We start from the raw sequence: 13,765 nt of genomic DNA on the forward strand, positions 1-13,765 counted from the left end.
CTTCAGGAATTATTGACTTCACAATTCCCTAATAGCAAATAAAATAATTCTCGTATATAAACCTTTTAGATGCACTTATTTTCTTGGTACACTACCACTGCTTAACTAACATCTTGGGTAATATCTTTCACCAGCTATTCAAGTTTGTTACATAGATGAACTATTAAAGTGTTTTAAAATTTGCTTTTGTTGTGCATAATAATGCCAAGTTTCCCACAAATGTGCGGAGTTATATTTAAGTATAATAAACTTAAATATAGTGATCATGCAACTAAATTGTGCATAAAATAAATCACAAACTTGTACTTCAAACTATTATATTGTATTTTTGTCCATCAGAATGAACAGTAGTACTGTGGCCAAATATACCTCCCTAGACCAACAGTCTAGAATATACTCCCAACCAACCACCCTTATAAGTTGATGTGTCAAGCAGTTACTACATCTATGTAAGATATAGCAGCTAAAGAAACATCAACTTGCACTTGTCTAACTTGGGCAAGAAACTTCTGCACAAGATCACCAATTTTACATTACAAAATAAATAAATAAATATCATGTATATGCCTACTTAAATATTTAATTTGATACCTAAAATTTAATTTGTGTTATTGACTTCGGAGTCTCCAATTAGAAGCTGAACTTTGAGTATAAGCAGAGTTTCTATAAGTTTTGCTACGGCCACCGTCACTAGTTTTGCTACGGCCACCATCACTATCTGATCGGTAATATTCTATTTTATCATAAGCATCACCATTGTTATTGCTCTCTCTACATACTGTGTTTTGCACCCTTGTATCACTTGATTGTTTATCATGCTGCTGTTGAATTTGATTACTAACATCAGAAGATGTTTGTTCGTTATTATTAGAAAAAGTCCTAGAATTTCTATAGAATTTATTAGAATATCTATCCTTATTTATACTATTATTTCTATTGTTTCTTTCATTTGAATTCAAATTCCTATTTTGATCCTTAGCATGTGAAACATACGCTACTCTAGCCTTATTCTTTGGATAATTATTTCTGTTCATGTCATTGAACCTTGCAGGATTATTTCTTAAAGATTGAAAATTTTCAATTACTTGCAACGTTTGGTGCAATGTACGTACGTTATTAATCACCATGTGTTCACTAATCCTGTGTGGTAATAATGAGGCTAATTGTGCTATCAAATGAGGTTCTTCAGCATGAGGCTGAGTAGACTTCAAAATTTTGTAGTTCTTATTCGCATATTGTAACAGGCTTACATTACTCTCTTTTGTAAAAGGAGAATTCAAAGTTTGAGTCAACTTTACTGATTTCCAGCGGTCATTCTGATAATGTGCCAAAAAAGCTTCTTTAAATTCAGAATAAGTGGTAAACTGATTCTTTACTTCTAAGTACCAAGTTCTAGCATAATCAGTTTGAAGTTTTGGTATGTACTTCAAGAATTGACTTTCTTTGATGTCATAAATATCTAGGTTTTCCTCTACTTTTTCTAAGAATTCCGAAGGTGCAAACTCTAAAGATATCCCATCAAAATGAGGGAAATGCCTCAAGTCCTGTGGTTTAATGAGAACTTTAATTTGACTCTTATTACAATTAGTCAATGGAACATCTACTGAATGACTAACATTATTCATATGACCAGCATCATGTTGTGCATATGAAATTTTGTCATCAACATTATTATTAGCAACTGATTTGTTCTTCCTCAATTTTCGACGCTTAGATGCTAATCTTGTATTTCGGTATGGACCACTAAGCATACTTACTCTATCATGATCTGAATCTGTACTATTATACATCTCAGATTCAGTATTCACTCCTATATTATGTCTAACAAGACTACTTTTTGGTGAACCATGACAAACTTCATCTTTATTCCCAACTGTATGTTGTCTCTGATTTACAGTTTGAGAACTCATTTGAGGTGTAAAGTCACTCTGTGCTTTAGCTGTATTTTTAACTGCTATTATATCATGAGTTGATACTGGTGTTAATACATTATTAACTACACTCATGATATTGGTTTCTATTTGTAGAAGTGCATTCTTAATACCTAATTCCAAAGAAGAGTTGATATTGCCTTTATTATTTACATCATGCAACTTATGCAATTCATCATCTCTATAATACTTGTGCCTTGTGCTAATATCCACCGACTTATCACTATCAACATCACTCCTAATTGCATCATTCTCTGGAACGCGAGTGATAATAATATGCCTTGCACTGCTAGACATAACTTCTTTATCAACCTCATCATGTTGTATGCCAATAGATTTGACATCAACCTGTGATTCAGTTGAATTAGCATAATTGGTTTCACTTCGTAACTTAATTAGATCATTACTTAATGTACCAAGTGATACACTACACTGAGCACAAACCTCAAGACATTGATCCAGTTGAGAAGTAAACTGTTTGGATAAATTACTAACTGTATCGTCTAATTTTTTATCCATATCCACAGCAAGATAAACTAGCTCATCATTCATCCTTTGATCCAGTAATTGAACTTTCTTTTCTAACTTTTCTGTTCTATCTAAGCATTCCTTACGGAACTGTGAAATATCTACCTTAATTTCTCTAAGTTCCTTACTTTGAGCTTTACTGGCTTCAATGCTTTCTTTCATCTGACTTTGCACCGCAGAGATACCTTCCTTCATTTCACCTTGCACTGCAGAGATACCGTCTTTCATTTCTGCCTGCTGCGATTTGAGCATCATCACAATGTCAGCCAATGTTATCTCCTTCTCCATAATGTTAGGTATTGAAACTAATATGAGAAACAAGAATATTCACAACTCAATAACTTATTCTTTCCTATCCAATAATTGTACCATTTGAGTCCTCATAATCTAAGTTTAACAATGTAAGTCAGTATAATTCAAACTCAGTATCAGCACAGTAGGTAGTATCTATGGTGCTATATTGAAAAGGAAATTTAAATTTGCATATACTAATGAATAATGTTTATGTTCAAACAATAATAAATAACTTTATAATTATTAAATTGATAAAAGAAAACTAGAAACAACAAAATTACAAGAGCATTTATAACATATCAATGCTATACTTGAGAAGAAAATATCTCTTTGTTATCTCCTTCCGGGATAAAGCAAGTCTTTGTATTCACAATTCTGAGCTTCCTTTTTCAAGATTCATCATCTGACCAAACCACATCCAAACGTAGAACATATAAGTGTCACTCTATGCAACCTTCCTCCAAGCACTCATTTGAGGAACTGTCACCTTTACAAGCATGCTCGTTAAGCCAGATGAAAACAGATACCTATTCACTGCTTCAAAATCAACATGGCATCTTTTATACATATCCATGTCATTCCATGACTTTCGAATCTTTATAAGATTATATCATGATCAAAGTTCATTCAAGTCATAAAAGGCTTCTATATCACTTAAACATCCAATATTATTATAACGTTGCCAAGTTTAATCTTTAAAAGCAACAATTATTATACAAATATATCACCATCCCATATTGATATATCTGTCCTTATCTTTGTTCCAACTTCAGCCTCCTTTCAAAGTCACAGACCACTAGTATCAGAGCAACTAGTTCAAGCCAAATCTTTTAGTATGTGCAATCTTCAATTGTTTTTGTTTTATATTTTTGTCCATAAGTGCTTAACAGCTTGAATGTTTGTGTTGTAAATGTACATATTTGCTCTGTTACAGCTATTTTACTATGTATATTACAATATACTTATCTAATGATTACAATAACCATTTTTTGAATGTTGATACAAAATACCAAGTATGACATCATATTATACATTGAACAATTTTAAAGAGTTGACCTTTGTATATAAACCTTGAAGCCAATGCAAATGTACACAATTTCAATAAATTTAATTATAAATTTGAATGTATCATATCTTTCTTATCTGAAAGAACACATATGATTGAAGATATTTGTTTTTCATATTGCCAGTCAAAAATAACTGTTATGACTAACTTATTATAAATATTGCACAAATGTGGAACTTTGAAATTAGCCATTTTCAAATGTTGTTATGACAATGTAATATTTTTATTGTCATAATATTATGATCCCCAAGTTGTGTGAGAATTCGTGAGCCTGAAACACATTTTAAATTCAAATTTATTTAAATGTTTATCTCTACTAATTTTAGTCATATTATTTAAATTAATGTTTTGCAGATGTTGGAAGACTGGATGAAGAGTAAAAACCCAATTGCAATTAATCAAGGTCCTAGCTTAAGAGAGAAGTCTATATTGCTTGTGAAGATGATGCAGTATGTTGAGAAAAGATTTGCTGATGATTTGGAGTTAAATGCTCAGTTCTTGGAGTTAGTCAATTATGTTTACAGGTGAGTACTAGAAATATATTAGAAAATAATTTAACCTATAGGAAACATTTTATACTTGTCTAGAAACCCCAAATAATCTTTATGTGGAGAGAAATATTTCCGAAGAAAGTGTAACCCTGTCAGCAGAGGGTTTTGTTCTAAAATATTTTTAGATTCATTAATGTAACTATTGCATTATGGTGTATTATTAATTTGTGTTCCAGAATTTAGCAGGATAATCTACACTGGCAAATAGGATCTAATTTTGTTTCACATTTTGCGCTGTATTGTCATAGTGTTTAAATTAAAAACAAATTAGTCCCCAGTTATGATGCTGTTGAGGTATAGAATGCTTCAGATTTTTTTTGTTATGAACGCAAACAATGTTTGCCTCCTCGGCATTTTGGGTGTTTGACTTAGGGTCCCACCACAGGTTAAAGTACTGGGCCAGGTGTGGGTATGTTTTTGTCTCTTCATTAGTGTCATCTTTTCTTCATCATCATGATCAGCCAAAAGTGGCAGGAAAGAAATTTTAAATAAAGTAAAATATTGAAATTCTTCTTGATCTGTTTATTGAAGCAATATATGAAAAATACTTTTTAAAAAAATCTAATTGGTGTTTTATTTCTTCTATATTTGCAGAGATGATTCTTTGAAAAACTCAGAATTAACTTCTAAGCTGGAACCAGCATTTTTAGCAGGTCTACGCTGTGTACAGCCACACATTAGAGCTAAATTTTTTGAGGTGTTTGATGCAAGCATGAAGCGCCGTCTCCAGGATCGTCTTTTGTACATTATTTGCTCCCAGAATTGGGAAGCAATGGGACCACACTTTTGGATTAAGCAGTGTATCGAACTACTTATTGTTACAGCTTCACCTAGTGAGTATCATAGATTGAATATGTGAGCTACTATATTCACTGCAGTGCAATGAGATTTTACACACATTCACACACACAATGGAAATGATGGGAATTAAAAAAACAATATTACAATAATGTGACAAGATGATATGTTATGTTATTGGCTTCACCTATCTCTCATAGTAATGCATTGCCTTTTTGGCCAAATGGATTGAATGCTTGCCTGTTGTTCTTCCCACTGAATGCATTGCTGTTTCTTTCATTTGTTTCATTCTGCCATCATCCATCCTTGGCTCCGAGGCAGAAAAGCAGCGTAAAATAAGCAAAATGCATTCACAGATGTGATGTGCATCTGATAAAGAGCTTTCATATTGTAGTGACAACATGTGGGAGATTTGATTGTAGGAGATGGTTCTTCACACTTATAACCACCGTTGTTGGCAGTGTGTAGTGCATAAAGCCCAAATTTTGATCCTCGGCCCTCTCTAAACTCTATTATGATGTCAATCTTTGTTCAGGTTTGCAACTGTGTTAAAATATTCATAAGGTAATATATTACATAATGAGAATAATTAAATAGATTCATACAATCAGAGAATCTACTGAAGATTCCAAATTTTCACAATTTCCATGATATTTTGATTTTCCAAGGAGTAACATTTTATGCACTGTGCCCATGTGGTCTAAGACACAAGCTCTGCACTCCAGCTATGGGATGTGTGAAGGTTCGAGTCTCCTGGGGGAAGTGTAACAATATGACTTGGGGTTCGTCATGCAGACCACATGCCCGTCCTTAACTGGTTGGGTGGTCCCGCACCTTGAGGCCAGCAGTCAGTCAGTAGGCACTGGCCCTCATGGGGTGTTATGTCACGGGTTATTATTATCAATATATTATTCGTGATTTAATTGATAATGCCCTGTGCCAGTACCACCTTTATCATCTCTGCCCACCCCTAGAAAGAGTGTACTTGTTGCAATGAAGGTTGCAACCAAGGTGAATTACAACATGCTTTCTTTGATGTGTAAAAATACATATATCTCACATTATGTGTTGTCAAGAGCTAAGTCAAAGAAAATACTTGAACTAAGAAAATATGTACTGCCATTTATCGTGCTTTGTATATTTATTTTCAGCCACCCAAATTCAGAGTTCATCAATGAATAACCTGCTGCCTTGCATATGTTCAGTGATAAATTTAGCAGATCCAACAGACAGGGCAAATTTCTTTAACTCCACCATCCCAAAGGAAGAACCACCTGATGAAACGATTGAGACACATGACAAAGAGGTCAGTTCATTGTTTTTTCTTCTTTCCTTTCCAGAAATTGCTCCTTTTATATGTGGGAACTTCTGTTTCATGTTAATGAAACACACTCACAAGTAATTAGGAGAAATATTCTATGTTTCACAGGCTGGCAAATTGAAAGATAGTGTCATCTTTTCATATTTGCCGATGATGCAGCTAGAAACGTCAGTAAAAGCCGCATCATCGGCAAATCCACTGCAAATGGCAATAAATGCACAGTACATGGTAAGCCTAAAATCAACAGACAGTTTAAACACTTTACAAATCGAAAGCTGTTCGTTTTATCAGGAAGCATTTTACTGTTTTATAGAGTCTTCAAGTTTCACCTTTCGTTTGTTTTCGTGACGTCAACATCACGTGAGCGCCCTTGACATCAGTCGAGCATTATGACCGCTAGCCAGCCAGAAAAGGCTTTCTGTGTGCTTGTGATTTAACAGCGTGTGACTAATTCTTGTGGGGATACATCAAGGACCAGTTTTTGTTACTCCCCTTCCTACAAGTGTGGACAATCTTAAACAACAGCTGCTGCGACTGTTGACATGTACATGCTGAGACGTATTTGTGGAAACTGGGCTATCACATTAATATCTGTCATGTTACAAAAGGGTCGCACACAGAACATTTGTAACTCTTCCAACCATGTAAGTATTTCTGCCATGTTATTAAAACTCTTTGTTACTGTAAAACTTTGAAACTGTCTTTTTTTTTAGGCTCAGCTTGTATAACGATGCTGTTGCCAGCTGCACACTGTTGCCAGCTTCATCTTCATTTCCAACCGAAATTATTCTATGAACACTGCTGCACCCTGTACATACACGCGACAGAAATTGAGAACATGCTGCGTATCCACATTTGGATAATCCAAACTACTAGCTACGATCATCTAAAGAATTAGTGCATGAATAAATTTCCTCTCTATACATAATTTTTAATTGCTCATACATTAAGAATTACTACTAATTTATTTGCAAGTTATTCATTTTCATTTTCTTTTCTGTTCAAAGGACGATTTTGACATTGAGCTTTCATCAGTATCATCCGATCCTCCAAAGAGAGAAGTCCCAGATCCGAGAAAAGCCTTTCAGCAGCTTGTAACACGGCAGACAAAATTTGTGGAGAATGTGAAAGAAGTGAAATCTGCTCACTTTCTTTATGCCGTGTCACAGCTATGCCACATGGACACAAGTTTAGCAGAGCATGTTTGGTTGGATTTCTTCCCAAGGATATGGAAAATTCTTAGTGATAAACAGAGACAGGTATGTAGTATGTTCAATGCTTTGTTTCTTTTTGTACTTTATATAGAACTATATTTCTGTCATGTAAGATTCATTTGATAAGAAACACTTATTCAATCATGAGATGTCAACTGTTAAATACAGGTGAAATATTGTATTTAAGAAAATAACATGTGCCGCAAACATAAGCACAACAGATTCATTTTGCATTCCACTTCTCGTTAAAAATGACAAACCAGCCAAAATATGAGAAATTGCAAAAAAAAAATTTTAAATAAAAAAAACTTCCACACAAAGGAGACACAGTATGTAAATTTATCCATTTCACTGAAAATATTCCACCAAAACTACTTGCAATGAGTCACGTTGCAATATTATTTTTTTTACAGCTCTTATAACCGTCTACATCCTACATTTATCTACACTAGTCTGTAGATTTATTCAATTCAATTATCCTTTATTAACCCCTTCCCTGTGTTCGGCGTAATATTACGCCCTTGGTCACTATAGCTTATTCTGTGTTGGGCATAATATTATGCCCACGAACATCTCTGACTGAAGTAACCTGTGTTGAACGGAATAATACGTTTTTTGTTGGTGAAACATATGTTTTACTATTGAAGAAACGACGACCTTTTATTTAGTCACGATTTTCAGTGCCGACAAAGAAGAAAAAGAAAAAGAAGTAGTAGTTCAGAGGAAAGTAAACTGTTTTTGTGTTATGCTGACAAAGTGCAAACGTGAGTTCGTTTGTGTGCTGCATTTAGTCAGTTGCTTTATGTACATTTTTTTCGTGTTGCGTTATTTGAACTGTTGGTGATTTATTGTTGGTTTTGGTGTGTAAAATGGCAAAGAGGAAACGTGGCAAGTGCCAAGAAAAGTATTCAAGTTCAGATTGTTTTTCCTAAGTTCGAGTTTCTAATAGTATCTAACAGTGGCGGCGATTAGGGAAGGGGTTAGGGGACAGTTGCCCCCCTACTTTTATTCACTTTTGCCCCCACACTATGCTAAATCTTATCTACCAAGGGAAATATACTGTCTTTGCCCTCCCAGTTTTGGCACCTTGCCCCCCCCCCCCCTCGCCGGTTTTGGAACCCAATCTCCGCCACTGGTATCTAATAGTATTGTCAAACAGGATTGCGAAATATTTTTTCTCTCATACCTATTTAAGATATTGCAATGTAACTTGGTGGACACATTATGTATAGACCATAGTATTTTTCAAGGTAGATTATAATCGGGTACCTATATCCAGGGCCGGTCCAGAGGGCCCCAAAGTTACCAAAAGAGATTTTTCGGAGGGAAATTTCCCTAATTATCCCTGATTTCCCTTTCCTCATACTTGATGTACACATGTGCGTGGTACCATTTGAAAGCCTGTTCTATTCTGAAGAGAAAGACGTATGAACCATGATACTCGGATGAATTGTGCTGAAGCAGTAGCTACTTAAAAATATTACTACTCAAACTTGGAAAAAAAATACACAGAGCGGAAAAGCATTTTGTGAGAAAATTACACAGGGAAGGGGTTAAAGGTCATGGTTTAGCCCAGTGGTTTCCAACTTCAAAAGGTCCGAGGGCCAAAATTATATCCAGCAGTTGATTGGCGGGCTGCTTTTTTTGGGGGGTGGGGATTAAAAATTACAAAAATTGTAAGTACTGAACTGAGAATGTAGTACTTACTTTCGCATGACCTAAATTTCTAAAATGAGGCATTAAAAACAATGGAATCACAAATCAAAATTGTATAATTACAATTTATTTCACAAAAACCCAATACTTATGGATGAATTGAAAGAAATGAAAAACACACCATACAAATAAGAATCCTTCATAGTAAGTGTTCAATGTGAAAATTGAGGCTGATCTGCTTCTTTTATTAAAGTTGGAATGTCCACTTCAATTTCTGTATTTGAAAGTTTCAGAAGGTGAAGCAGTGAAGAATCTACCAATCGACTTCTGTAGCGGTTCTTGATGAACTTCATTGAAGAAAAGAGACTTTCACACGTGTATGTGCTGCCGAACATCGATGTCATTCTTTGCCCAAAACTAGAAGGTTTGGAAAGCGTTCCTTTGAAAGGTATTTGAGAAACTCTGGCCCCTTTACTTGGCTAGTTTGAAGGAACACATCGCCTTGCAAATCACACAATTCAAGTTGGAGAGAAGCTTGTTATTCTTCGATGTTCACGCCAAGAGGATTGCTAAATAGCTGGATGCTGCTTTTAAGTTCTTCAAAATCTTTAAATCTGGAGTCAAACTCATCCATTATTTCCTTAATATTTGCAATGAATTCAGAAAAGTCCAGTGTTTCTTCATCTCCTGCTAGCTGCCGACAGCTTGGAAAATGGACCAGGTTATTCCTATCCAAAATAACGTTGAAAATCTTCAGTTTATTACGAAACTCATTTATCTTTCCCATTAAATCTGACACCAGCTGGTTTCTTCCCTGCAGTTTCAAGTGCAGTTCGTTCAGATGACCTGTGATATCTCTTATATATGCCAGTTGTTTAAGGAAGCCCATACTCTGAAACTGTTCCTTCAGTAAAAATAAAACGTATTTTAATAAAAATACATAAAATTAATGTATTTTACAAACTGGCTTCGCGGGCCGCCAGTTGGAAACCCCTGGTTTAGCCTATGGGTGAGAGAGTGAGAGCGAGAGAGAGAGAGGATAAATTAATAAAAGTTCCTATTTTGCCATTGTTCACTTGTATTTTTTTATGTATACATTACAGAAAGCTGTTAGAAACTTATTGTGTATTGACAGGAAGGTATTGATATCTCTCTTAATATATATTTTTCTTTTTTCAGGCTCTTGTTGGTGAAATTGTTCCCTTCTTGTGCAGTGGGGCTCATGTGATTCAAAAGGATTGCCATCCAAGTGCCCTAAATACATTTATCGAGGCTTTGTGTCAATGTGTACCACCGATTCCGATTAAAAGGTAAATGTTTCTGAATGTTTTACATTCTGGATATCATCCAGCTAAGCAAGCTATGACTCACCATTGTTGCATGTTTTCTTAACTCCTGCTTTAAATGTGAATTGTAATGCATTGAGAAGGTTCACCTTGAATGGTTGATTAATTAATTACATTTGGTTAATTTAAAAAATTCACAATACCGTATTTATGCATGTATAATGCAAGTGCACGTATAATGTGCAGTATAATCCAGGTTCAAGAAATGGCTTTCTTAGTTGTAGGTGGTAAAGCTGTTGCTATGCCGATCAAAAGTGAATGACATCATACCTATTCAATGAGCCACCTGTGGCTATGTGGACCTAGAGGAGAATATCCTCTTGTGTAAACAATAAGTCACCAACCCATACCACCTCCCCCCTCTTCCTCCACTGTCTTTAGCATTTCAAAGCTTTCACTCTTTTACCATCTTATTTATTCTGTAATAGTAGAAAGCAAGATCAAAATTGCATTGTGGAAGTTATTTTCTATTATTTATCGCCCAACAAATACTGCTGATACGCATCCCATGTGATGGGAGGTGCATGCTTGAATTCTGCCAGAATGGCACTGCTTTTCTTGGTGTCGCAGAACATTACATTACAATGTGGAAATTCGTGGGAAATGCCCTTTAAACTTTTATACGTGGTTTTACTCATTTTTTCTTTACTTTTTGTAAACAAAAACTTCAAAATATATACTTTTTCCATGACTAACGTAACATTTATAAGAGTTCAGGACCCTCAAACTAGCAGTTAGCAGCTCAAGATTTCTTCCATGAAGGTATTTACACACTCCATATATGTCATATTATTTAGCCAGTACTACATTTTATTTATTATTTTATTTTTCCTTATCTTTTCTTTCATCCAAAGTACCATAAAAATCAGAACATTCCTTCATATTGTGATGAGCTTATTTCAACCACATTGCACATTATTGTCGCCATCTTGAATGGAACACTATTGCCATATTCAGAAACTTCAGAATTCAAGCTTTACAACGACATTTAACATGATAGGGTTCCGTAAACATGAAGAATCAGTGCAAGTGTCACATTATCATGGAATGTCCCTGTACGGTTTCATGTTGGCTGTCCAAATTATTCCATGCATAATATGCACCACGGTTTTTGGGGTCAAAAATTTTGGAAAAAAATGCACATTATGCATGTGTAAATACGGTATTCCCAATTTTCATGGATTTGTTCTGTGATGATCAAACCAGGCAAGAAAATGGACCTCTACTTTGTCAAATTTTCTTGCATTATACATTTGGCATGATGCTCCATGAAATACTATCTTCAGTAGCAATGTGCTGAGATAAGTAGATTGTGATATGAAATTTAGTTATACCAGTGACTGGTAATAAACTAGTCCTTAATAAAATAGCCAATATTCTGATTAGAACGTAAAATGCTAAAAGTGACCTCAGGTAAACTTTTATGTGCATAAAAACACTAACAAAATAATACTTTACTGTATTCAATTAGACTCTTTTATAGGAATATTGGATCAGTAGTCTTACTACAATATTACAGATATATTGATATGCTTGTTTTGACAGATATTGATAAAATACCAATTACTCTCTCCTGTTCTCATTAATTATATAGAATTAGCAGAGATATATATTTGTTGTGAAGAGAAAAACAAAATTTTGAAACAAACCAGAAAACAATAGCAATGAGATTTGAACCCCCTCCCCTCCCCCATTATTAAAATTACATTTTTTGTATCCACCATAAGTATGTACTGTGCTATTTAATCTGTTGTCTCATCTTGAATACATGAGTATAATATTACATTGGTAATAATGACAAATGTATGCTCTCAATTACTGTAAGTATTTTGATATTAATGTTTTATTGATGTATTATTGAATTCATATTGCATTAAAATATATTTTTTTGACAATTGCACTTTCACCTTCAATTTAAGGTGTTTGATGAAATACCTAGGGAAGTCTCATAATCTGTGGCACAGGATGACGCTTTGCTTGGAGCAGCTGTTTGAAAATGGTAACAGTTCTCATACAAAAATCAAGAAAGAGATGTTGGACTGCTATGAGTTTGAACCAGTTACATCTCCACAGCAGGTAAGTTGCTTTGGAACATCACATCACTGTGTCTGTCTTGAATCTACCATTTTTCATAGAGGGATACTGCTTTGGCATTACTGCCACATAAATTCTTGACCAGTGCCTAAAACTATCAGAAAAACTTGCCATCCTTTGCCACCCCAGGTGATACTGAAAAGTCAAATTTAAAAAAAATGCTACTATAAAAGTTACTGATACTCATAACAGCTATTCTACCACACTGATAGTAAATTGGAAACATTCTGTAAAGATAGTGAATTGTAATCGTAGAGCCATGCATATTTCATTTTTGATGGAAAAAACAAAATGTGAAGTTACACACTGTAATGTTCATTTTTCATTGTTTGAAAGGTGTGAAGTGCATTTTCCTAGCATGTTTTGTCACGAAATTTAGAGTTTATTTACTGACCTGACACTTACTGAAGTCTGAATTATCTTATGAGTTTTGCAATTCACGGGAAATTGATTAATTCTACTGTAAATATTTGGAAAGCAAAAATGGACTGCTTTACACAGGAATAAACTTAATACTCTGATAACTACATAAATGTGCTTGCTATTAGAAAGGAAATGTTTATTTTGTGTAATAAGTGTAGTTTTTAAAATCAAATTTAGGGTTAACTGTAATCACCATTTAAACACCGAAATGCCATTTTGTGTACCACATTTGATCCAGAAATGTGCCCAGTTTTTGTACTGAAATCTTGATCTTTTATTCACCAGAAATTTGCTTTACAGAATCAGAGTGCACCTTTATATTCATGAAAATGTGGACTGAACCAATACCAATGCCAATACTTGCATTGATTCCCAGTGATACCAATGCTTGAAACTTGTAACAATTCAAATTAGTTCAGAATAGATACAAATTTTAATATATAATTTTTCAATTGGAACTATTCCATAGCAATCTACCAGAGTTTTGATTCAAAATATTCATAATATTACATGAGATAATAATTAAATAAATAATTTCTCTCC

General features: G+C 34.3%; 1 protein-coding gene across 2 annotated transcripts in view; it reads left to right on the forward strand.

Annotated features, from left to right (window-relative positions):
• The window catches only part of Nipped-A (Transcription-associated protein Nipped-A), a 158,326-nt gene that overhangs the window by 109,134 nt on the left and 35,427 nt on the right, over positions 1 to 13,765 (forward strand). For both annotated transcript variants that reach the window (XM_083135277.1, XM_083135279.1), the window contains exons 40-45: positions 4,174 to 4,343; positions 4,965 to 5,203; positions 6,320 to 6,474; positions 7,497 to 7,748; positions 10,539 to 10,669; positions 12,625 to 12,781. In XM_083135277.1, the coding sequence (XP_082991403.1) occupies positions 4,174 to 4,343; positions 4,965 to 5,203; positions 6,320 to 6,474; positions 7,497 to 7,748; positions 10,539 to 10,669; positions 12,625 to 12,781 (1,104 nt within the window). The remainder of the gene's footprint in view (positions 1 to 4,173; positions 4,344 to 4,964; positions 5,204 to 6,319; positions 6,475 to 7,496; positions 7,749 to 10,538; positions 10,670 to 12,624; positions 12,782 to 13,765) is intronic.

The sequence above is a fragment of the Lepisma saccharinum genome, chromosome 14 (assembly GCF_977018435.1).
Source record: "Lepisma saccharinum chromosome 14, izLepSacc3.1, whole genome shotgun sequence".
In the NCBI taxonomy this organism is placed as follows: Eukaryota; Metazoa; Arthropoda; class Insecta; order Zygentoma; family Lepismatidae; genus Lepisma; species Lepisma saccharinum.